Source organism: Peromyscus maniculatus, chromosome 11, assembly GCF_049852395.1.
Source record: "Peromyscus maniculatus bairdii isolate BWxNUB_F1_BW_parent chromosome 11, HU_Pman_BW_mat_3.1, whole genome shotgun sequence".
In the NCBI taxonomy this organism is placed as follows: Eukaryota; Metazoa; Chordata; class Mammalia; order Rodentia; family Cricetidae; genus Peromyscus; species Peromyscus maniculatus.
Window position 1 is genome coordinate 56,163,780 of NC_134862.1, and position 25,710 is coordinate 56,189,489.

Here is a 25,710-nt window from a genome sequence, read left to right on the forward strand (position 1 = left end):
TTTGCAGCCTGTCCTGGAACTCACTCTGTAGACCAGGCTGGCCTTGGTCTCACTGATAGTTTGGATTAAATATACGTTTCACCACTGCCCAGCAATTTTCTTGATGACAAATGAGAACATCACTTACCTGTGTGTATAAGGACAAATGTTTAGAACACAGTCAAATATGTGCTGGTTCAACAAATTGATGGTTGGAAGTTTACCTCCAAGTTCTATGACTTATCTAGCCCTGGGTAGTTGGGTAAGTTTTCAGGACTAGACTTTTTTAAACTCATGTTGAGCAGCTTCATGTTAGTTGGTCTTATTGATAGTTATTGTTTATAGGAATCATAGCTGGGTAGGACTTTTGGTAATCCAAGGGAAGATAACACCAATTAGTAAATCAATATGAAAATGTCAGCCCTAATAACACACCTACATTTAACTTTAAACAGATCAAGTGGGTTGTATTTCTGTATTTTGGAAAACATACATATGTAACACAGTAATGAAAAAAGTAAGGCATGAATTTTAAAGAAACAAGGAGGGATAAATGGGATGGTTAGAGACAGAAAAAGAAAGGAAGAAGTGAAATGATCATATTATAATCTCAAAATATAAAAGAAATAATTTGAAAATCAAGTAACAACTAAAGCCAACCTTACTTTAGTAGAGAAGCTGCAGCATCCAAGGGATTAATACTGTCCCTATGTAGGAACTGAAAAACGTTTTGCAAGGTTGTCTCCTAACCTCTTCTTGTTGCCTCCACAGAGTCCATTTATGCAATTCATTCCCTCTGTAATATTCTTTATTTTCAGTGAATTAGTTTTGTTAGGAGACTGCAGCTGACTATACATTTCTATTCTAATACCCCAGATGCTCATTAGCATGCCTTTCTTTGTTGTCTCTGTTGTTATCTTTATGTCACTGGAAACGATGCTGTAGGAGGAACACAAATAGCCGATAAGTGTTTTAAAGGTGTTCACTATCTATAACCATCAGGAAAATGAAAATTAAAATTACTTTGAATTTCCATCTAAGAGATAATAAATAATTCTGATGAGGACATGGAAAAAGAACCGTTATACAATGTGATTGGGAGTATAAACTAGTGTAGGCAATATGGAAGTCAGTATATATTTTTTTCATTGTTAAAAATGATCCTGGATATGACCCAGTAGTATTTTACCCAACATATACACAAAGGATTGTGTGTCCTATCCCAGAGATCCTTGACTAGCCATGTTTATTGATGCATAATTATTCACAAGAGTTAGGGAATGGAACCACCCTAAGGATCCATCAGCAGATGGGTAAGTAGTGAAACCATAATATAAAGTCACAATCAGGATTTGTTCAGCTATGAAGAACAAAATTATGAAAATTGTTAAAAGATAGATGGATCTGCAAAATAGTGTATTAAATGATTTGATCCAGGCTCAGAACTCAAACATCACGTGTTCTCTGTCATATATAGATTCTAGACTTTAGTGGATACATGTATACACATGGTGAAAGTAGAGTACAACATATGAAGTTAGAAAGGAGACTCAAGAGGGGGAGAAGAAGTGCTGAGGAAGGGGTGAAAGAATAGGGTGCATGAGGTAGAGAAGCAGAAGGAAGGCTACACTAGAAGTAGATGTGTAAATCACAGTAAGGGGGATGACTTAGAAGATGGAAAGGAGAATCAACAAAACCAATTTTGTTTGCAAATAACCTAACAGAGCATAATACTTTATGTGTTAAAAAATAAAGAGTACAGTTAAAAACCAGGCATGGCAGCCTGCTTTTGTAATCTCAGCATCATAAGGCTAAAGCAGGATGATCACACGTTTACAGCCAACCTACACTGTGTACTGAGGGCTAGGCCAGCCTTCACTGTACACTGAGACTATCTCCAAAACAAACAAAACAAGAATGCTATCACACATCCTACCATGATCAGGGTAGTACATTCAACCAAAGGATCACATTGCACCAAATAGTAGTAATGTCAAGGTAACAAATCCTGCCTTTAATCTTGAAAATTTTTGAAGAGTGTAAAAACTCCCGTGTGTTCCATTCAAAACTTTAAATTCATTTAAGGATTTTTGGAAATGTTTTTGTTTGTTTATTCATTTTTTTCTGAGATAATGAGTAGAATTATAATATTTTATAGAACAAGAGTATATCTGTCCTCTTCTTTTTGAACTTTCATCTTTTCCTTCATCAAACCACTTAATCACTGCTCCAGCCTTTGACATGTTATTATGCATTTGCCAAATAACTACAAACAGTTTTCTACATAGTATTAGAAATTAAGATAAAATATCCTCTGGCATCTCTAATTCTTCTACTTTGTCTTATCCTCCTATCTATGTTATATTGATTTATGTAATAATTCCTGGGTTCCATTCAACTATAATTTCTGTAATCTATAAATATTAATTTTAATAAATGTCAAAATAAGATAAAATATTTATGATGACATTTCCAGGAAATCTACCGAGTTCTTGGTAAAATATCTATAAAAAATTTAAGATGCTGTTGTAGCATTTGAAAATAATACATATCATTAATTAGTCATTGTTAAAATGAGATGCAAGGTTTACTCACACTTGCTGTCATAGATTGAAACATCTGTATGTTCTATTCACAACAGGTGTTCAATAACTGTTGTGGGTGACTGTCAATGGTGGCTCCTAATGACTTCATAATGAACCAATTATTCATGTGTCATGTTAAAAACTATTTCACAGAGACCATGCACTGATGATTTTCAGCAGATACACACATTCTTGCAAACACTCCAGTAAGATAAATAATTTCTACCTTATAATTTTCTTTAACCTCATTCAATTTTCCTGATTTAGAACTTTTACCAATACTGTGATGACAATGAATGCAATTATAAATTCATGCCCACAACACAATAAAGTCTTATCAGAAGAGTCAAAGATGACTATAAAATGAATGATTAGTTTTCAAAGGAGCGGCATCTGCTCTGTGAATATCCAAGGAGTGTGTTCCAATTTCCATGCATCAATTCTTTATTTAAAAGAGGATATTTCTCAAAAAAGACATATGGAAGCAAACAAATTACAAAATATTGTAGAATCAAAACTTTGATACTAATTTGTTATTTATATTCTGCTTATTTAAAATGATGATTTTTAAACATATCTAATGCAAATATACTACAGTTTCCTCCAATTATATTTATGCTATTGAAAAGATCTTCCCTTTGTTTTATTCTTTCTTCTTTTTCAAGTAACAATATATATGCTGAATATCCAATAGATGTGATGTTTAAGTAGGCTAGGCTCAGTTAAACAAGACTTATCCTACAACTTGTATAAAATTTGTGACCTGAATAAATTTTTCATTTATTTTTATTAATTCATTGAGATATTCACAAAGTGTATTTTGATCATTTTCACTGAACTCCTCCCAGAAACATCTCAACATAACTAGTCACTCAACTTGTGTTCTCTTTCTATCTTTCTCAGTTCCAACAGTTTTCTTTTGCCAAGTTACCCTTGAATATTGGGCCTGCCCTGGAATGTGGTTATGTACCATTATAGAAAACTGTCACTTCCTCTCCTGGCAGAACAAATGCCCATAGCTCATCAGGAGGTATTTTGCTGGCTTCTGGCTTGAGCTTGTACAGATTATACCCATGTTTTCATATGTATGAGTTCAAATGTACGACTGTCCTGTTGTGACCACAATACAGCTGAATATATATGCAACCTCTGGTTCATACTGCCTGTCTTCTCCCTTTTCCATGAAGATCCTTGAGCCTTGAAAGAGTAAGAGTGACATACACATGAAGCATGCCAGAATCACTTATTCTCTATTTGTTGTTTAAATATTAAGCTTCTATGTTTGTTGTCATCCACTGCAGGAAACTTCTCTGCAGAGATGAGATCCATTGATCCATGGGTATACCACAGAGTCAATAAATCATGTTAATACCTGGTGTATTTAGCATGATAATACTAGTAGGTTCTCCTGTGGGGTATATAATTATCTAGCCACCATTCTTGGCCAGTTTTGCAGTGCCAGATAAGAATTCTTCCTCCTATAGTGGTCCTTACACATAGGTAGATGATTGCTTGCTTCCATAATATCCATGCTTATATGGCACTAGTAGGCAAATGTTGTTAAAAAGTTTGTCATTTTTACTCACAGGATTCACAAAAGTTTAAAATTTTGATAAGAATGGTTGTGGGAAGGAGATTGGGAAAAAATAAGTGTGATGAAAATGTATAAGAAAATCTATTTTCAAATAATAAAACAAAAAAGATTAAGTTTAAGATTACTTTTTTCCTTAAATAGTGTCCATAGTACCTTCCAGCAGTATAAAAGTTAGTCAATGGAGATGATGGTTCAAGGTCACTACTCATGTTCATTTATCATATTTTAGACTCAAGGAAGTCATGTCTTCAGAAAAAAGGGGTTAAACAAATTCTGAAGGGTAACCAAGAGCAATGATAATATTCTATAATGTTTGAGGTCTATGGACTTTAACTATTGGAACAGTAAGATAGTAATGTTATATAAGTTAATCTATGCAACAGAATATGACTGGATTATTTATTATGGATGAATAATATATATGTATATCATGGTGTGTATTTGAGTGTCTGCTAAAGGGCAATTTGCTTGTTTCTCCCTTTGAATACTATGTCATCTATTTTGTTTGTTTACATAATAAACAGATCCTTTATATCATTTGTTTTCCTGTAACATGAACGTTGTGTGTGTGTGTGTGTGTGTGTGTGTGTGTGTGTGTGTGCATGTGTATTTGAAATATTGTGTGCAGTATATGATGAGTACATATACATACATGCAGAGACTAGAGGACAACGTCTGGTGCTCTGTGTTTTTACTCTCCGTCTTATTAAATAAATTAAATGGTGTCTGCTACTGAACCTGGAGTTAGGTTGGCAGCCAGCAATCCTCAGCCAACCTACTGTATCTGCCTCACTCTCCCCAGTGCCAGGGTTATGTGTGCACGCGTGACCATGACTGGCTTTTTTGCATGGGTTCTGTGCATTTAAACTCAGGTTTTCATGCTTTTGCTGCAGTATTCTTACCTGCTGTGCCATCTCCCTGGCCATCATATAACATCCACTGCTATTTTTCTTGAAGGTTGATTATTTACTTGATATGAAAGGCATATCATGTATGATATTAGTTGATAGAAAGGTAATAGCCAGTGGAGGAGCTTTAAATATTCTAATTGACTTTTTTCTTTTATGCACACATTTTAAAATGGTATGTCATGAGAAATGAACAGAAACAGTGGGAGAGAAGAGCATAGCTGAATATTAAAATCGTCTACTTAAAATGTTCTTTTAAGAAGACACAGTAATGAATCTTGTAAATGTTCCTCTAGTGATTTAATGAATATATAGGAAAGTTTTCTTTAATAAACACATAGAATTATTTACACTAATACCAAATATGAAAGTCAAATATGTATTAGATTATAAAAATTTTGTTCAAATAAACAGCAAAGGCAGAATACAGAAAACAGATTGAATTTAAATTTTCTGGCTAAACTATTGTTCTACACTAGTTATATTGTTATACACTTTCATGAAACATCTATCTTAAGAAGTTTAAAAAATAACATCTTAAACCTTCCCAAAGCTCATTTTTATTAGTTTGTTAGTCACAACTATTAAACTTGTAGTATTTTTGACCATGTAGGATTTGTTTTGGCTGCAGGGAAAAATAATCATCTTATAATTAAAATGTTGAATTTTCTCATTTTTCAGATGAATTCAAGTTCTTCATGAAAAGACTACCCATGAATTATTTCCTCAACACATCAACCATAATGCACTTGTGGACAATGGATTCTAATTTCCAGCGCCGCTATGAACAACTGGAAAACAGCATGAAGCAGCTTTTCCTGAAGGCACAAAGAATTGTACACAAGCTCTTTAGCCTTAGCAAACGGTGCCACAAACAGCCCCTCATCAGCCTGCCGAGACAGAGGTAAGACGGGGGCAGCATGATAGCTCTGCTTCTGATCTCCCAGCACAGTTCTGAGTGCAGGGGTGGTGGTGCACAGTGCACAGCGCTGGGTTTCCTAACAGAGTAGATTCTCTCCTCTCAAAATAATGCATTTCTGTGGTTTCTAAGGAATGATACAATGGGGGACATGTACATGGATACTTCTTTTGTTTTCTTTTTTCTGTTGCTGTAATCAAGGATTCGTCTACTTTTTTTTTTTATGGTAGTCAGTTTATAATCCTATTTAGGTAAATGCAATAAAAGACAAATGCCTAGAGTTAAACTGGGAGCACCTGAAGTAGGCAAAAGATGCAAACAGAAATTTCTTCATATGTAATCTTATAATAAAACAATTAAAGGTTTATGTCCTATCGCAAATATTTGGAAATTCATACATATAATCATATGCTAGTCCATGATTTTAAATCCATAGAGTTCTAATGTTTAATATAAAAAAATGAGATACATAAGTATTTGTTGTTGAGCTTATTTGGAAAAACTGATTTAAAAGTTTCTAACTTAAGACATTCTGACAGATTGCTGGAATAAAAATCTTATACTTACCTATTTGAAGTCTGGTTAAACATACACCATAAAGAAAATATACAACACAAAAATATACTTTTTTGCAATATTTCTGGTATGAATATGTTAAAGTTTTGAACTGATGCTTACATATTTAATGAGAGAAATATATCTTAGAATGTCTTAAAGTGTACCCTTTGGATTAAACCTCTATTAAAAATTTGATTTAAAGAGAACACAATGGCATTTTCCAAAGCTTTGTGTTACATTTCAAATATAAAGAAATATATGCCATCTGAATTGAAGAATACTTTTTATTATATATGAAATATATCAATGGGCATTTACCATGTATAATCCCATCTGTCTATAGGCTATGTGTACTTGTAAGCTATAGGCTACAAACTTGTAGAATATACTATTTGTCCCCATAGTATTGCCCATTCAGAGCTTTTGTATAAAGGGAATTAAATAATATGTGGTCATTGTGTATTACATATATGCCTATTTTTCTAGCCATTCATCATTTGGTGGACATTACTGCTTTTCCACTGAGAATTTTGACTGATGCATCTATAAATTTCTTTGTACTTATTTACTGTTGTTGTGGGCATGCATTTTCAACCATCTTGAGAACATACTACAGTAGGCATTTCTGAGTAACAAGGTAATTCTATTTGTAACATTCTCTACAATCTCCTGAAACTCTTTATGTGTGTTCCTGATGGAGATGATGGTGACAATGATGATGGTGATGATGATGATGATGATGATGATGATGATGATGATGATGATTAGTATTTGGTTTTTTGAGACAAGGTTTCTCGGTGTAACTGCCGTGGCTGACTTGGAACTGGCTTGATAGACCCAGTTGGCCTCAAATGCTCAAGATCCATTTGTCTCTGCCTCACGGTTCTGGGATTAAAGGTGTGTGCCACCACCACCAGGCCATGTATGGTATTTTTAATTTTCTTCTCACAAATGACATTACCTCTCACTTCATATTTTACCAAAAGGTGTTGATTTCTATTGTGTAATTATAAAGACCTGTCTGTGTGAAGTGGCACTGAATATGTGTGTGTTTACACTTTTGTATTTTCTGAATGCACTTCCATTATCCTGCACGGATTTTGTCACTCTCCCATTTGCTTAGCGTTTTTCTTCTTCTCATTCCATTATTTCATTCTATTTTTCTTTTCTGTTTCTTTCTTCATTACTTACTTTGTTTTCTTTTTGGGTAGTTTCCTGTTTTAAAGGTGTGACTGTAGGGAGAAAATATACTGATTAAGAACCTCTAATTTTTTAATACAAAGTGTTCAGATCAAAAACTTTCCTTGTGATTATTCATGTCAGTTCTTATTTTTTATGTAAGGTAATTTAATTATTTTGACATACATTTTTAATATATCTGTATACAATCTATTAATGTAATTTAATAAGGAATTATGGTCAAAGAAAGAATTCTTATTTAACTATAATCAATTTTATCATTTTTGCATGTGGATTAAGATCAATTTTTTAAAAGCTGATACTGAATATTTAATTCTAAAAAGGAAATATAACAAAATGAAAAGGACTTGGAAACTAATTGCTAAGTTTGGTTATAATAATTTTGATTTTAACATACAGTTTATGGTAATCAGGGTTGAATAAACACAAACATACATATGCATTTACATATATTGGGAACATAAGGAGTATTTGAACTAGTGGAAAGGCAGTATTCAGTATAAACAAATCAGTAATCTGAACATGATGCCATGGTAAATGTCTATGCACATGTTCAGGTATGTGAATGGGGTGATTAGTGAAACAAAACTATCTTCATATGGTATAGTAATCTATATAAGAATTCAAAGTAAATTTTAATTAAAATATAAGTTGAAAATACATATATGCTTTATGAATGCCAAATTTATAAGGCAAATAAGAGAAGCTGAAAACTGAATATGTACAAAGAATTTGGAACAGAACAGATATATGTGATGGAACATAATTCATCACAGTATAGATAAACCTTTATTTTCTAAAATTTATAATGTAAAGGGTAAGGTCACCTCCAAATTTTCTTGGATTAGTGTTTAATTCATGTAATTGTTGGGTTGTATATTTCCTAAAACACATTCAGAGGGCAGTGCAGACTTCTAGACAATTGAAATACTGCTTTGAATTTGGATTCCACCCCCACATCAACAGCTACAAAAAACTACAACAGGGGGAGTTTTTATTTCTATTTTTCTATTACAATGGAAAAACTATAAAATGCCAATCAGAAAATGTGCACTCCAGTGCATTAGTGGTGTACAAAATGAGACTGTAAATCTCTGGGATTGTTTTAAGAGACGTTTGAAAGAGAAATTGACAACTGCTATAGTACAGTTGCATTACATATTTGCAGATGTGTTTAAATGTGTATATATGTTTTCAACATACTATTGCTAGGGATGGCCAAAATTCAAATATGTGAAAACAAAATTGCTCAAGCACTCCTTTGATTTTATGCCAAACTACATAACTGAAGTATTTTCAAGAAGTCATTAACTTTATTCTTTCTGCCTTTAACTTCCTGATCCAGTTTGCTTTCTGTTGCTTTGATCAAAGCAACATGGAAATAAAAGGATTACTTCACTTACCATCATAGAGGAAGGTCAAGCCTGGAACTCAAGGATAAACTGGAGGCAGGAACTGTGGATAAATGCTTCTTTATTTGCTTTTTCTTTCTCGGTTTTGCTCTCTTTTAGCTTTCTTCTGCAGCCCACTCCCACATGCCTAGGGTTTGTGCTGCCCACAGTTGGACAAACACTGCCACAAAAAATGAATCAAGACAGTTCCTCGCAGATGTAGTCACATTACAAGCTGATCAATTTCTTCAATTAAGCTTCTATCCTCCCTAGTGACTCTAGGTACTGTCGAGTTGATAATAAAATCTAAGCAAAACACACTGGATTCAGGTACAATTCAAAATTGTACTGTTATTATGGACTAGGAGGAATAAAAAATACCAATAGCTCACAAATTAAACGGGAAGAATTTACAGTGTCTAGAATGGGAGAAATTAATCAAAGTGTGAGAATACCGAAATAAACTACGTATGTTAATGTGGCTGCAGAGGTTATCAGTGTCCACTGGAATGTTCCAAAGAGGCGGGTATTTATTCTCAATCTAAATAATAGATCTGAACAATTTTGGTGTAGGGACACTTTGGTACTCTCAGAAATTATTGAGTAGACTAATGGCATTTTGAGATTTGAATATGTAAAGAGGTTTATATATGGACACATCCATGAAAAATAATTTAACATATGTACATGCATAAATTGTAATATAGTAAAATTTAAAGTTGAGAGATACTTAGACATCTTTACTAAAATCACTGGAAAGAGCAATAGTAGGTACAATATTTGTGTTATGGATATCACTTAAGTTTGACTGATTTTTCTGCATTTAGGTTATGATTTGTTTGATGTAACTGAGTTTTCAGAGCAGTTATTTATGCAAGTATTCTAAACTGTACTTTTATCAATCAATAGACCTTTATTTGCAGCAATGAGCATTGTGATAGTCTTTCCAGATGGTTGGTAATAATATTTTTGACTAAACACTGAAATTCAATAGCTAGTAATATAATATGAAATCTGAATGATATCATTAGCCTTTTTATATCAAGTAGACAAAACATTTTGTCCATCTTGTACTTTAAATTGATTTTCTACCCACACAGAGAAAACCATACATTAGTTATTTGGAAAACATTTGCTCACTTTGCTACAAATATCTCCAAATCATTGTCCTGAGACTATAGTAAAGCATCTGAATTTTTACTATTATTACTGGACTTTACATTACAGGAAGATGTCAGTTTCATAGTAAAAGAAACAAGACTTCCAAATTTTCCATCTTTAAAATTATAATTTTATTATTGAATATGACACTTGTTTATCTTGATGTGACAGCCTCATTCATTTCTATTTTCACATCAGATGCTCTATGTGTTCAAGTTTGAATAATAATAATTTTTATTTTGAGTTCTATCAAATAAAAAAAGATAAATATCTCCACTTGTAACTTCATAGTTGCATAGTGCTTTTCCTTAGCAACATCTACAACACAGTGTATAGCATAAGTGCTCCATTTCTCCACTGATTTTTTATATACATGGTTATGCTATACAGAGTAGCATAGAAATTCTTAATCAATAATATTATTAAATAATGAAAGTTTTTTTTTGTTATGTAAGCATATCCCAATATAAATATACACTAGCAAATTTTGGGCACACCTTCTTGTAATATGTCTTAATCAAGAGGTTACCCACAGTTGTTTTGGGGCCAAGTAATGAAATTGTAAAAACCATGCAAAAATTCTTAGCATTCTTTGAAAATTGTTTTAGGCTGTATATTACTTATATTATCTCTTCCATATCTTATTTCTCTATCATGGATATCTATAGGTGGAAAAATTATTCCCTGAGATTGCTGATCATTTTTTCCTCTCCAAAGGGACTTAATAAACCCAAATGATGAATTGTCCCTTGTCTCCCATTGCCAAAACAACTATATGAATTTGGCCTAGGCATGGGCTGCATCAGGCATATAGCCTCCCTTTGCCTTTAAGAGTGAAACATAATAAATTCTGATCAAATGTAAGTAATACACACAAACTGAACATATGCATTACAGTTTAAATCAGTCCCTTAAGAACAGACAGGTAAGTATCATCTCTCCCTTCTTCCTTGATTAGAAAGCATACATCATACTTGTAGGTGAAAGTTGATATGAAGACACTAGTTAAGAAGCACAAAGTCCTATTTCTTTGATGATAATATGTTTGAATTATTTGTGTTGATACTGTTATTTTAGAGGGGAATAAAATTCCATTTGTCTAAGTCATACTTATTTGACTTATATAACTATATCCAAATTTGCATTCCAACAATAAAAAGACCTTACTGAATGGCCTCTAAATCCTTTAATATCACAAAGCCTACAATATAATTAAACCTGGCATTTATATATTAATACAAGGGACTTTTGCCCAAAGCAGCTTCATATGAAACTGTATAAAGATTTTATGATATTTTTGTACATGATTTACAGAGAAGAATATTTTATCGTTGAATTATATCTACTCTGTGATGACTCACAGGAATATTCTAAAAAAAAAAGAAAAAACACTAAGTTATAGATTTAAAGAATATACTTTTTAGATTTCTTCCATTTTTTCTAAGAAAATTTAAATGTATAGCACCTAAGAAATACCCAATTCAATGACATTTAGTAAATAATTACTTAATGTTTGGAAAACAGGTTACTTTTTTTTTAGTTTATTTCAATAATTCTTTTTTATTTAAGAATTTTTTTATTCATTTTATGCACCAACTGCAGATCCCCCTCTCTTCCCTCCTCCAACTCCCCTTAGGCCTCCCCCACCCAACCCTGGTGAGATGCCTTTGCTCAACCTTGATGCAGGGAGGATGGGTTTGGTCCTGCCTCAACTGAATGTACCAGGGCTTTGCTGACTTGCCATGGGAGCCCTTATTCTTATATTATTATATGTAGACAATTCCTCAATTTTTTTCCTTTCAATGTGTTTTATACTTAAATTTCTCATAAAGAAATTGACCTAGGTTTTTATTAGAAACACCAGGCTACTTGAATAGAATGTCTCAGTAGAATGAACTTAAAGATACAAGGGATTCAATTCATCTAGGAAGGCAGAAAAAATGGGGGACAGTGGTTATCTAAGTTAAGGTTTCTATTGTTTCAAATAAACATCATGACCATGGCCATTTTATTGGAGCTGGCCTATAGTTCAAATGTTTAGTCTTTTATCATCATTGTAGGAGAAATGGCAGCATGCAGGCAAACAGGATATCAGAGAGGTAGCTGAGTTTTCAACATCTTGGATCCACAGGCAGCAGGAAGGGACAGTGAGACACTAGGTCTGGATTGAGCTTCTGAAACCTCAAGGACCACTCCCTAGTGACACACTTCCACCAGCCAGGACACACCTACTCCAACAAGGTCACACCTCTAATAATGCTATTACCTATGAATTTATGGGGACCATTTTCATTCACACCACCACAGTAGTTTTAATCTTTCCTTGGCACAAGATGACACAACTAAAATAACAGTAGCCAAAGTTGACCTTTCGTAACTATTTTATTACCTGAGATTGTTGGTGGAAAATAAACTCAATAACCAGAGGTCTAAAATGTTCTTACCTCTTCACTATAATATTACACTCTGACTGTTCTTAATATATTATTTCTTCATAATCTTTAACCAAAACAATCAAGACTATTTCCTTGGCTAGGGTTTCTATTACTGTGAAGAGACACCATGGCCACGGCAACTCTGATAAAGGAAAACATTTAACTGGAGTGACTCACCTGCAGTTTCAGAGGTGCTGCCAGGAGCAGACATATCTCACTGTCCAGAAAGTCTAAGTTTTTAAAACACTTAAAATGCCATATTCTGTACATCTTTGAAGTGTTTGAAGATTACCTACCTACCTGAATTATATCTATGTATACCTAGAAAACTTAACATGACGATAGTCCATGGAAGGTTTGAAAATGCTGATGCTTTCCTTACCTGTTGCATTTTTGAAAAAGTTATGATAAAGTTTTATGGTAAAGAGTTGGGGCAAATAATTGTTAAAAAAACTCTCCTTTGAAACCAATAATGTATGTCTGCCAAACACTGCATTCTGTCTGTCACTTTAGGATAAGAAAATAAATGTAATATTATTTAAATAAGAAACGTACAGAATAAAAATTGTTCCCCAAAGCATGCTTACTTCCTGAAATAATACACTTAGAGAATCATGGTCTAACACTTTTTTTACATACAACTTTTGGAGTTAGCTACAGTTGTAACACACTTCCACCAAACACAGACATTCCCTTCACAGATGAATACAGTGATTACTACCCACATCTTCACAAACCCAGTACAATCTTGCAGTTTTAATGCTGATCCATATTAAAACCCATTTTGTGTGTTTTCTTTTTCTTTCATAATTCCATCTAGACATTCTGTGGAATTACTAATTTTCATTCATATTTTTTAATCCTCAGAGAGAATACAAACTAAGCAGAAACAAGAACTTCATTAACACATTTTACAATTACAAACAGAAGAATTTGCATCTCTAATTCTTACAAAATACATTACTGTCTTTTTCCTACTTTACAAAATATACTTAGATCTCATATAAATAGTATTAGCAATCTCTATGTAATAAATGAAAATGTCACTAGACAATTTTATTAATAAAAATTATTTCTCAAAATTTTTTTATGCTATCCGTGGTTCTCAACCTTCCTAATGCTGTGACACTTTAACAGAGTTCCTAATATTTTGGTGACCCACAACCATAAAATTATTTTGTTGTTACTTTATAATTGTAATTTTGCTACTGTTTTAAATCAAAATGGAAATATCTGATATGTAAGATATCTTATATGCTACCCTTAAGGGGGTCATGACCACTGATCTAAATTATAGCAACAGTAGGAATTAATCCTAATTTGTACTTAAAATAAACATAGATAAGTTTTTCAAACAGTGCTATTTTATATCAAACAAGATCAATGCTCTGAGGAATCTCTATTGAGGTACTTTATATTTAGACAAATGCTCATTTGCCAATTCTATTTAGAAACATGGGGATTTCCCTCTTTTTATATGATATTTTACCATCCTCATGAGAAGATGAACACATGAAAAATTATTAATTAATTTCTTGTGTGTATATGCACACAGTACATTATTAATATGGTATATGAGAAAATCAAATTTTCATCTCTAAGTATTAAGCCAAGAAACTATTTTCTAAAGCCAAATGGCTCTGTGAATCAAAAAAGTAAAAATAAAATATTACCAAGATATATAGTACCATAAAGAGCTAAAACTAGGAAAGTGTCTTTGAAGAACTTGCTTAAGATGGCAAACACAAGTTATAAAGAGAATGAATACATTCAAATATCAATGTCAATTTAAATGAAAAATCCTCCTTCTCCCCATCTAGAAGCACATCAGAAAGCACAAAAGAATGTCAATATAGCAAAGGAACACAGAGAAAATGAAGGTCAGCTTGTTTGGTATTCTATTGAGAAGAAGCAGGAATATTTCATGTAGCTTTCTCATAGGGAAAAATGGATCAAGTCTAAGGTAATATCTTTTATTGAACTATAATAAAATTAGTTTATGCAAATAGGAAAGTTTGCTATAAATGAATTGAAAATTAAGAGTACAAATAAAAGGAAAGCCTATCAAAGTTAAGGTATATATTTGTATATACGTGTATACACACACACACACAGACATACACGTACATACAAGACATATTCAAACACACTCACTGTATTATCCACATTCCATACACAATTTTATATGTGCCAGTAAACTATATTTAAAAGATTAATAACAATTCATGACTGTGATGTAACACAATTCATTTTATACGACAACTACTGGAATTATTTTTGCTCTATAGAGTTACCAAAAAAATCACAAGTAGAAATAAGTACAGATTTTTTATGAAAAACATATTATTGCCGGGCGTTGGTGGCGCACGCCTTTAATCCCAGCACTCGGGAGGCAGAGGCAGGCGGATCTTTGTGAGTTCGAGGCCAGCCTGGGCTACCAAGTGAGTTCCAGGAAAGGCGCAAAGCTACACAGAGAAACCCTGTCTCGAAAAACCAAAAAAAAAAAAAAAAAAAAAAAAAAAAAAAACATATTATATAAAACAAGCAGGAATGAAGGAAAAATTGATCAACATATAACTGTCACATCTGCTTATATAACAGATGGAGGGATCATTTATTGCAATCAACAGTATCCCTTGATGTACTGCCACAAACAACCCTATATAAAAGGTAACAATTTTGGAGCAGACTCCCTACTGAGAACTGTCTTGTTAGATATTAACCAGTGTGTGTTAAGCACAGACTGTGTCAAACACTGTTCCAAACACTTTATGTGTTTTTCCTAACATAAAAGAATGCCAAATTTGGGTGGTATCACTGCTCTAAGGATATGTCTATGGACTCAGAGCTGTAGCTACCCTGAGCAGTCATGGTAAACCTACGTCTCAAAGAACTTTGACATTGCGTTCAGTTTATGAACAATCATTGGGTCATGAAATAAAAAAAGAAGGAAATAAAAATGTATTGGTAGGTATTCAAAATTACCGAGATTAAAACAAAAGTAAATGCAGTTGTCTATCACAGAAAAAAAAGTGAGTGAAATGGCTAATATAAATAAGGATATGAGATAAATGGCTCAGGGGTTAAAAACTGCCATTGCTCTTTCAGAGGACCTGGGTTTGGTTCTCAGGGCCCACATGATGGCTTGCGGCTATCCATAGCTCTAATTCTGGAGCATTCAATAACTATTTTTTTTTTAATTCTGTGGTCACCAAGTACATATTTGGGTACAAATACATACATACAGAAAAGTACAGACATTAATGAATGACTCTAAAAATCATGCACACACACAGACACACACACACAAATATAAGAGACTGGTGGTATAATAAAGAATGCAGGAAATAAAACTTACATAATTTACTAAGAGCATGTGGGAAAGGAAACCAATATATAAATTACATAACAGAATTCCCAGAAGAAGAGAACAGATATTTGATAGAGAGTGTGTGGAAGCAAGAGAGGCATGGAAAGATGTAGAAAGAAGAGGAACAAAGAGGTAAGCAAGTAGTAAGGAGTGATGTTAAAGGAGTGAGGGAAGGGGAAGGCAGAGGTAAGGGACAGATGAAAAAGAGGAAACAAAAATTAAACTTGATGTTCAATAATTATATAGGTTGTTTCTATTTCACTGTCAATTATTTTTAACTAATTAATTTCAGATATCCTTAATTCAATAAGGAGTTTCTAGATACTGCACATTGTTCTATCTCCTCTATTGTGTTTATAGGTACTAGGGGAAAGACCAAAGGTGTACAGTGCAGTGGCAGCATCCCACAGATGCAGTTCTAAGATGGAGAAGCAGAGCATTTGTTAATTATAGGCCTGGCTTTTCTCTCTTTGCATTGTAGTAACTCAGGGCAGGCCAGCTAGTTCTGTTTCCTGGACCATAGTTCAACTCCATGAAATCTTATCTTTCAGCTGTAGGAGGACCAGAAAAGGGGAGCCTGTAAGAATAGTAAGTAATGTAAACATACAAAGCCCCCAGAAAACAAACCAATTAACTATGTATGGTAACCTTGTATCTAACTTTTCCCTCTAGGAATGTGATGGCACAACCAAAATCGTTAAAAACTAGAGTAGGGAGAAAAATCAGTGGGACAATAAAAGGGAAAATTTTGACTTGAAAACTATAAAATTATATATGAATAAATTAAAATATGCTTTGATACATGAAAACATTATGTTATGTTTAAGCCAAATTAAATATAATTATCTCTGAAAGCATTTTTCATTAGTTTATGTTGAAAACTTCCATAAGAATTTATTCTAGGACTTACCATATGTAGTGAGGTATTTTGATCTATAGGTATAGTAGTTTACAAGAAACAAGGTGGTACTCTGACATCTAAGAAAATAGACTTCAAAGCAAAAGGGGTGGAGGAGGACACTTCATGCTCATCAGATGAAAAATCCATAGGATTGTTCCAACTGGAAACCCAAGCCACAAGAGGAAGCCTCCCCTCATCCCCAAACAGCCAAAGAAATGATTCCTAATTATACTCTGCAGTACTCATAGACAAGAGCCTAACATAATTGCAATCGGAGGGGCTTCATCCAGCAACTGACAGAAGCAAATACACATATACACAGCCACTGAGGTGGAGCTTTGGGAATCCTGATGGAGAGGGGAAAGACAGATAGGAACCAGAGCAGTTAATGACACCACAGGAACATGGCACATAGGATTAACTAAGCAAGGCTCACAGGGGCTCACAGAGATTGAAGCAACAATATGGGAGTCTGCATGGGTCTGACTTTACATAACAGTTATCTGTATATATGTTATGGTTGTGTAGCTTGGTGATATTGTAGAACTCCTAACAGTGGGAGCATGGTCTGTCTTCTGACACTTTTGCCTGCTTTTGGGACCCCTTTCCTCCTACTGGATTACCTTGTCCAGCCTTGCTAAGAGGGCATGTGTCTCATCTTATTGTAACTTGTTATGTCATTTTTGGTTGATATACATGGGAGGCCTGCTCTTTCATATATGTGTGTATTATATATATATATATATATATATATATATATATATATATATATATCAATCTTCTTAGCTCCTATAACGTCAATATAACATCAAAATTCTCAGAGGCTTTATACTTTCTAGATTTAGGCTACTAAAAAATGTCCACCTATAACCAATGAGGTAAAAATATTATTTCAGATGCTTATCAATGTTTAATTTATTGATTTCAGTACAAAGTCTGTTTGAATGTTTTATTAAATTTTTCTCAAATTATATACTTTCATATTTTTTCATATTGTGATGCAAGTACTTCCTCAGAGATATTAATTGTAAACATGGTCAGTGAGAGTGCGGCTTTTCATTTCAGTTTCTTCATAATGCACTTTGAAGATGTCCTTCAACTTAATTCACTTTAATTGATTGACAGTATTCTTTGGTGGGTAAGTCACTAGATTCGTAAAATATCTTTGCTAGTGTAAGAGCTGGAAGGGATATTTCCCACAATTTATTCTGAGAAGAGTGTTTTTATAATTTCTCCATTTTATAGAATTCTTTCTTAGTTTTTTTGTACTTTTAAAATATATCTTACATATAAAGTCTTATTCTAACCTACTGTCAAGGTCATGAAGTACATACAGGTAGACGAGCATAGTTTTAAACCCTGGATATTAAATCATCTTCATCTTGAAAATAACTGAGAATCACGATATTGATAAACTTTGGAAGTTTTTTTTAATAATTAAGAATAACCAAAATCACTAAATGTATTAGTATTTTAGTGTCTAAAATGTAAAGTGACAATAACCTGCAACTTGATATTTTCATTAGTAGAGTAAATAGTGTAGAGTTGGCAAAAGTTGATTCATTTCATTTGGAAGATATAAGAACAGCAGCTCTCACAAAATAGAACATGGCATTAAAACGCCAAAGGGATAGATTCTTTCACAGATATTTACAAGGGAGTCAGTGTATCATTCCGCACCTGTTTTTACAAGGAGGTACAACTGCTCAAATTCCAGATTGAATTGGATTCAAATATTTAAAAAAAAATAGACTCCCTGTTGTAAGTTTTTTCCTCTCTTGTGAATAGGGATTTGTTCTTTTCTGCAAGGCAGGAGTGGCAGTCTATTGGGACATTCTCTGCCAGCAGCACCTGTGAATCTTGGCAAACTGGAGTGTCTTAAGCTGTTGATATGAATAGGGTTACACTATGTGAGTAAAGAGGCCACCAGTACTTTTGATGAATGAAACAACAGAATGCAAATTTTGTTATCCTCAAATTGCATGACTAGTTCAGTATTTAAGACTTGTTTTGAAATACAGCTCACTTCATTTCACAAAGTTAGAAAACATATCCTTCAGCTCTCATTTCAGCATTTTACCTTACAAAAGGCTTGTTGTGATGTGGAGAAAATGTCAAAATTGTATGTGGGCCAAAGTTCTGATTTGTGTAAATAAAATTAACTAAAAGCTTACCATAGAGTTTTATGTTTTCAAGTGATTTGTTACTTAATAATAGATTCATATACGTAAAATAACTCTCCTCCACACATTTTACAGCATGCTCAGTAAGCCTGCACTAGCAGGAATTCCAGATTAATTGCATTTGAATGCTAGATGACCCAAGTGTTTGTCAACAATGAGCACATAATCCTCATTATGTTATCAGAGATACTTGTTTTATTGTTATTATGCTTAATATTTAGGTAAACATATAGTTGACAATGAAAATAAAATGTATTAAATAATGTAGAAAATTTGGATAATATTTAAGTTTTTATAGAATAGCTGTTCTCTTCCTAATTTTTTAAATCTAGTTTCCTCCTCTGATTTGGTAGAAACTCATTTATAATGTTCATTCATTTTATTGTAATTTTTCCTGACTCTTCTCTGAATAACAATGTAACAAATTTACTTTCTGAATTCATCCTATAATTAGAACATAATATATATATTTTTTCCTTGTGTGCCTTATTAGTAACTGATAACAAACCTCTAGAGGCAAATTTCATAATATTTTGCTCATAATTTTATCAAATTTCAGCAGGCCAGTATGAGTCTTAGGAATCATTACACGAAGGTCAATAAGATCCTTTCTTAGTCCTTTCTCATTTGGATCATGGATGGACTTAGCTGGTCTCCTGTTCTTAGGGCAGGCTATGCGTTCATGTAACGGTTATCTCTACAAAGCTACAAACAACCACAAATCTACAAATGTGCAACTATGGTGTTATTCCCTACCCCCTTCTATGTCCTACCTTGCCACCTTGGGAGAAGATTACATAGAGAGAGGGAAGACCATGAATGTTGATCACAAGGATCCCAGTTCTATATTACTGTCGATGATTACTTAGTCTCATTCTTCAGACTACCTATTAGCACCCTGAAAGCAAGACTGCAGGGAAGAAAGAAACTTCCTAGTTACTACTAACCTGATTTCTTCATGTACTAAAACCAAAGCGCTGTTTTCATTAATAGAATCTTATGGCCAAGAACCAGTAAACAAGAGCAATGGCAATAGTAGATTTCCATATTTATTTTTCAAACATCATTAGTGTTAGCTATCCTTCCCCTCACCACTGTATTTGCCCTACCTTTTCATCCTAGGAGGGAGGTTTAAGTGGAAAGACAATGAGACTTCCATTTCAAGTGTTATGTAAGTCCTATGTATGTATATGCATTGAGGGAAAGAGTTGGATTGAATTAGTGAATTGATGAATGATAGAAGATGATAAGAATTATAGTGGCTATATAGTAAATATTATGTACACAGACACGCGTGTTTGGGAATTCACAGTTATATAATAAATTTAACAAATATTCATGCCTTTCTACCATATACTCACTCTTTTCTACAATACACTCATTCTCTTCTATCAATCTTCAAAACAGTATACTGTGGCTTTCACTCTCTCATCATGAAAAAAAATCATCGCACAACAGAGTATTGAAGGTTTGGGGAGGATATAATCAACCCATCATGTCAGGAACATAAAGTACCTGGAAGTCAGTGTGGCAGATCAAACTGAATCCACAGTCAAGAAGGAAAGTAAAGATGAATGCATCTATCCAGTAGGCTTCCAAACCCCACCCACATTTTAAACTTAGTTCAGTGAGAGGTTCTTACAACTTCTTTTGATCATGTTTACTCACCCTCTTCCAGCTCTTCTGAGATAAAGGCCCCTTTTCTTATTCACATCTCTTTATGTACTTGTATTTTAACATAAAGATCCCTCTTATTTCTAACATCTCATGTTTTGTTTCTAGGTGTTTAAACTTTGCTCATATTTACACACATTTGTACACACACACACACACACACACACACAGAAAAAGAGAGAGAGAGAGAGAGAGAGAGAGAGAGAGAGAGAGAGAGAGAGAGAGAGAGAGAGAGAGAGAGAGAGAGAGAGAGAACAAATAGACCCACAGTGTTTTAAAACCTATGTCTTCCCCCTTGGATCTGATTCTAGAGATCTTACCTCAGTAAATGCCATCTCTCCAGCTGTATATATCTCCTTCTCTTCAGTTTAGGATTATATCAAATTTCCCTTAAAATAACAATCTGAATATTTATTTTTCAAAGCTGCAAATTTGTCAACTGTGTTTATGTAAAATACATGTTTCTTGTACTCTTCTTATCAACTTTTTAAAGGTGAATCAGCTTTCAGAATTTCACATTTGCTTTTTCCCATGCAAATTCTTTCTGGAAAAGCTAAAAATTAGAATTAAAAAAAAAAAAAACCCTTAAAGATCTCAGCTCAAATAATGATGCTGTCATCATTTGTGGCAGATTTGTGGGCAGGATACATAGCTATGCTATATCACAGTTTATTTATTTATGTCTAATTCTATAATTAATGGAAAAGTTATACAAACCTATTCACATATTAGGAGGCCTAACAACAAAATCATAACTAAATACATTTAATTTATTCGTGGTATTTAAATTAAATAGGTTGTTATATTTCAAGTAATTAACAAATGCCCACTATATAGCAAGTGTTTAATTATTGGTGAGCAATATTAATCCATACATACTTCACTTAAAGACTTTGTAATGTTTTGGAATGCTCTCACTTAATAATTACTCATGAATAAAAGTTGATCAAAGAAAAATGATTTCTCTAAAAGTATAGAATGTTTGTAAAATATTTAAGATTTAACCTGTTTATAGAGAAAATAAAATGGATGACAGTGAATATGTTAAAAATGTAAAGAAGATAAACACAATGGCACGTGACTTTAATTTCATCAAAAAGAAGGCAAAGGCAGGCGTTCTCCATGAGTTTGATGCCAAGATGGTCAACATAATGAGGTAGAGGCTCACCAATACTTTATAGTAGGACACTGTCAAAAAGGAAAGAAGAGAAAATCCAAAGCAAAACAAAGAAGTATATAAATTATACTTAATCTAAATATTCAATTACATAATCATGATAAAAATGTTGTTACAGAATTAAATATTGAATTGAATGGAGATACTTGTAGAAGACAAGGAAATCTAGCAAACTAATTCAATAGTATATTATGGTAAATGAATAGCCACTACCTCACTAATGAGAAAAGAAAAGGCAGGAATCTCACTTCTTGAACAGGTCAGTAAGTGTTATGAGCTGAACATGTGTCCAAAATAATTGGAGACTTGCTTAAGCAATTTTTTGGAGATTTGTTGGAGTTTTGAATAAATTGATAATGAAGTCAACATTTTAAAAACTTTTTTAAGTCAGATGCATTAAACATTTAAAACAAAACAAGTAAGGAAAATGAAAAAATAATGTTTGGATAATTTGTGTAAATTACTGTCAATATGGTTTCAATGTACAATAATATCACTGGAATGTTTTATATCAAAACAGAAGATAATCTATTTTGTTCCTTATTCTTACTGACTGAACAGATAGGTATAAGAATATTAATCTTAATTGCTTCCTTTAAAAAGCGTATAGTATGTTTTTCTTAACTATTTTACTAATTATTTATTAATATGTAAATAAATTCTTTAAAATGTTATCATCTTAAAATGTTAATTTCTCTTGTCAAGTAAAATCCTCTAAGAAGAAATTCCCATAAAAATAAACTATAAAATAATTAGTTATAAATTTATAAATTATTGTAAAATATATCTTCATATAAGAAAAAATATTTTGGAGAAGGTCGGGTGCATATTTTTATGGATTTGCCGCTAAACTGTCAGCCCAACTGCAGATGTAAAACAGTGACCCAACTGGAAGAAAACAACTTCCTCCCTGGCTCAACTCCAAGAACATTGGCTGGAGTTCAGGGACCTCTGGTGGGTGGAACTGTCCAAATCTTTAAATATCTTAATGTCATGAAAGTTGTCCTCCACCCCAGCATATGCCCAAGATGAGAGTGAGAAAAGGACGAGCTTTGTAAGACTTAGTCTCAGAACAGAGTCCCTTCACCATCTTATCCTTGTCAGAGATGATGCTTCCCCATACTTCATGACTTCTAAAGAAAATCCTTCTCCTACAAGAAAGACTTCATGCTCAACAATTTCTATGTGATATAAAGAGTAAAATAAAGAGTTAGGATTAGTTCTCTGATGGTAAAAGAAATCATGGTACAGGTAAGTAGGGATATGAAATCACACCATATTCTTGAGCTTTTAAATCTTAGTTTTTGTACTTTTGTTTAATGTAATCACTAAGCAATGCTAAGTGATGGTTTTGCATCTGGGGCAACAACATGTTATAAATAAAATGTGGCAACATTGTAAATATCACCTGTTTTTGGAGACTTCCAAATAGTAACTTTCTCTTCCTGTCACATTACACTATCAGTAATCTACCAATGACCACCATTAGCTACAAAACTGACTGAGATATGCACTTCCCAGCTGTAAAGCTACTTACTTCTTGGTGGTACTGTGAAATGTGTGACAAGTATAGCGTTAAGAAAATTGTGATGAAATAACAATGCTTTAAATAGTTTCCAGATAAAGTAAGTGCTTAACAAACATAGCTTTTAGGAAAATGTGGGCAGGAGTCACAAGGACACTTGACCTATTTTGTCTGGACCTATTCCCAGACAGCAAGTTCTCCTGCTTTGACAAGATAAAGCTGGTTAATGAGACCAGCTCACCATGTTCAAGGACTCAAACTCTAGTCAACTAGCTACCTTAAACGAAGGAGACTGAAATGTTTTTATGGAACAGTTAATTTAAATTAAGCAAATAAAAAAATCAAAGCATGAAGATTTTATATCAGTTGTAAAGTCTTGAGTGCTCATTGAGAAACATGAAGGCGGGACATTCTAGCAGAGAGAGACTGAAGGAAGAAAAAAAGTTGATTGCTTTTGTCTTTAAGGGAAAACTCACATGTTTCATCAAAATTCTAAATCTGGCAACTCCCTTATTCACTCAGAAAACTTGCAAGTCAGAGAGATAAACAAATCTAAAGCTATAAAATAAAAGATAAAATAAAGAAAGAAATTGCAAAGGCAGAAACCAAATTGGTATTGAGATATGTTTTCCCAGTTCTTCCTGGTCACACATCCCCCTATTATTTCAATTTTCCTTTCTTGCAAAACTCTTTATCTCTAAGCATAACTGCATTGGTATTGCGTATTAAAAAATTGAGATGATAAATCCTGGAATAGAAACTTCATCTTAAAGTACTTTTTCTAAAGAATGACTTTTGTTCAGCGTGATTGAGGGGGTCTCTGCAGGTATTCAAGCAGGGAAGTGAACCCAGCAAAGAGACAAAAGTGAAAACCCAGCACATATTGACTTCATCAACCTGAATCAGATTTTGTGGAGTCTAATGCCAGGTGGTTCATCATCAGCATTTTAAAACACAGTAGAATATGGGGAAAGGTTTCCAGGCAACAGCAAACCAATCAGTCCAATTCCAGGTGCACAATAAAGCTTAGGTTTGACTATACAGAGACTGTTTTACAGAGGACATGTAACCATGAGGGTGGGTTCAGTAGCTAAAAGGCTGAGAATCTAGTGGGGTCTCTGACCAATAACACAGAGGTCAGCAGACCATAAAATACTCCTGACATCTACCCTAAGGATGGGTAATAGTCTAGAGAGGGAAAAGTCTGCCATAATCATTCTGGGGAATTAGGGTGAGATCTTTCTTCTCAGATGACAAAAAAGTCACTACGTCTTTAAAAATCTCCATTCTCAGCTTTCTGGATGGAATACAGGTATTTTATTTTATGTCCCCTATTGCGCAGACATCCATGTGTAATTAATGTTCCTGGTATTCTTAGTGCTTCTGTATGAGTACAAGGACCTCTGTGCCCACCTCACATAATGCTTTTTTATTTTTTTTATTTTTTTTTTGCTTTGTTTTGTTTTTCCACTGGTTTGAAACTCTTTTATTTTGTTTTCTTTCTTTTTTAATTGAAAATAGAAAAATAGATTCATGATGTTTTAAAATTAATCATGGCTGTTTTTTTTTTTTTTTCGAGACAGGGTTTCTCTGTGTAGCTTTGTGCCTTTCCTGGAACTCACTTGGTAGCCCAGGCTGGCCTCGAACTCACAGAGATCCGCCTGGCTCTGCCTCCCAAGTGCTGGGATTAAAGGCGTGCGCCACCACCGCCCGGCATAAATCGTGGCTGTTTTATGCATACAAAGATCATCATTTTTTTCTAATTCCACATTGACTTCAGATTTCCAGTGTATGTACACAATTTTTACTGTCATTTATTGTTAAGCATAAAATTAATGTGATTTTAAAAATTCCCTGTGACTCTTGGGTGGAAATACTAACAACGTCAGGGATGCTGCTAGATAGTTACTTACAAACAACCTGTTGATTGTTAATATCATTCAGTTTAAAAGTGTCAATCATGTATGTCAATATCACGCTCATACTTCACAATAGACAGACTACTCTACATACAGATTGGCTTATTGTCATCAGTTTTGAGAAACTGCACCTGGATTTTTGATGCCATTTAAAAGAACATAATGCTGTAATTATCTACTGCATGAATTACAAGTATCCCCCAAACCAATGAATAATGTAGCAGTGCAAAC

General features: G+C 33.4%; 1 protein-coding gene across 4 annotated transcripts in view; it reads left to right on the forward strand.

Annotated features, from left to right (window-relative positions):
• The window catches only part of Brinp3 (BMP/retinoic acid inducible neural specific 3), a 382,003-nt gene that overhangs the window by 318,727 nt on the left and 37,566 nt on the right, over positions 1–25,710 (forward strand). For all 4 annotated transcript variants that reach the window (XM_015997685.3, XM_006978971.4, XM_015997686.3 and 1 more), the window contains exon 7: positions 5,748–5,970. In XM_015997685.3, coding sequence (XP_015853171.1) covers positions 5,748–5,970 — 223 coding nt within the window. The remainder of the gene's footprint in view (positions 1–5,747; positions 5,971–25,710) is intronic.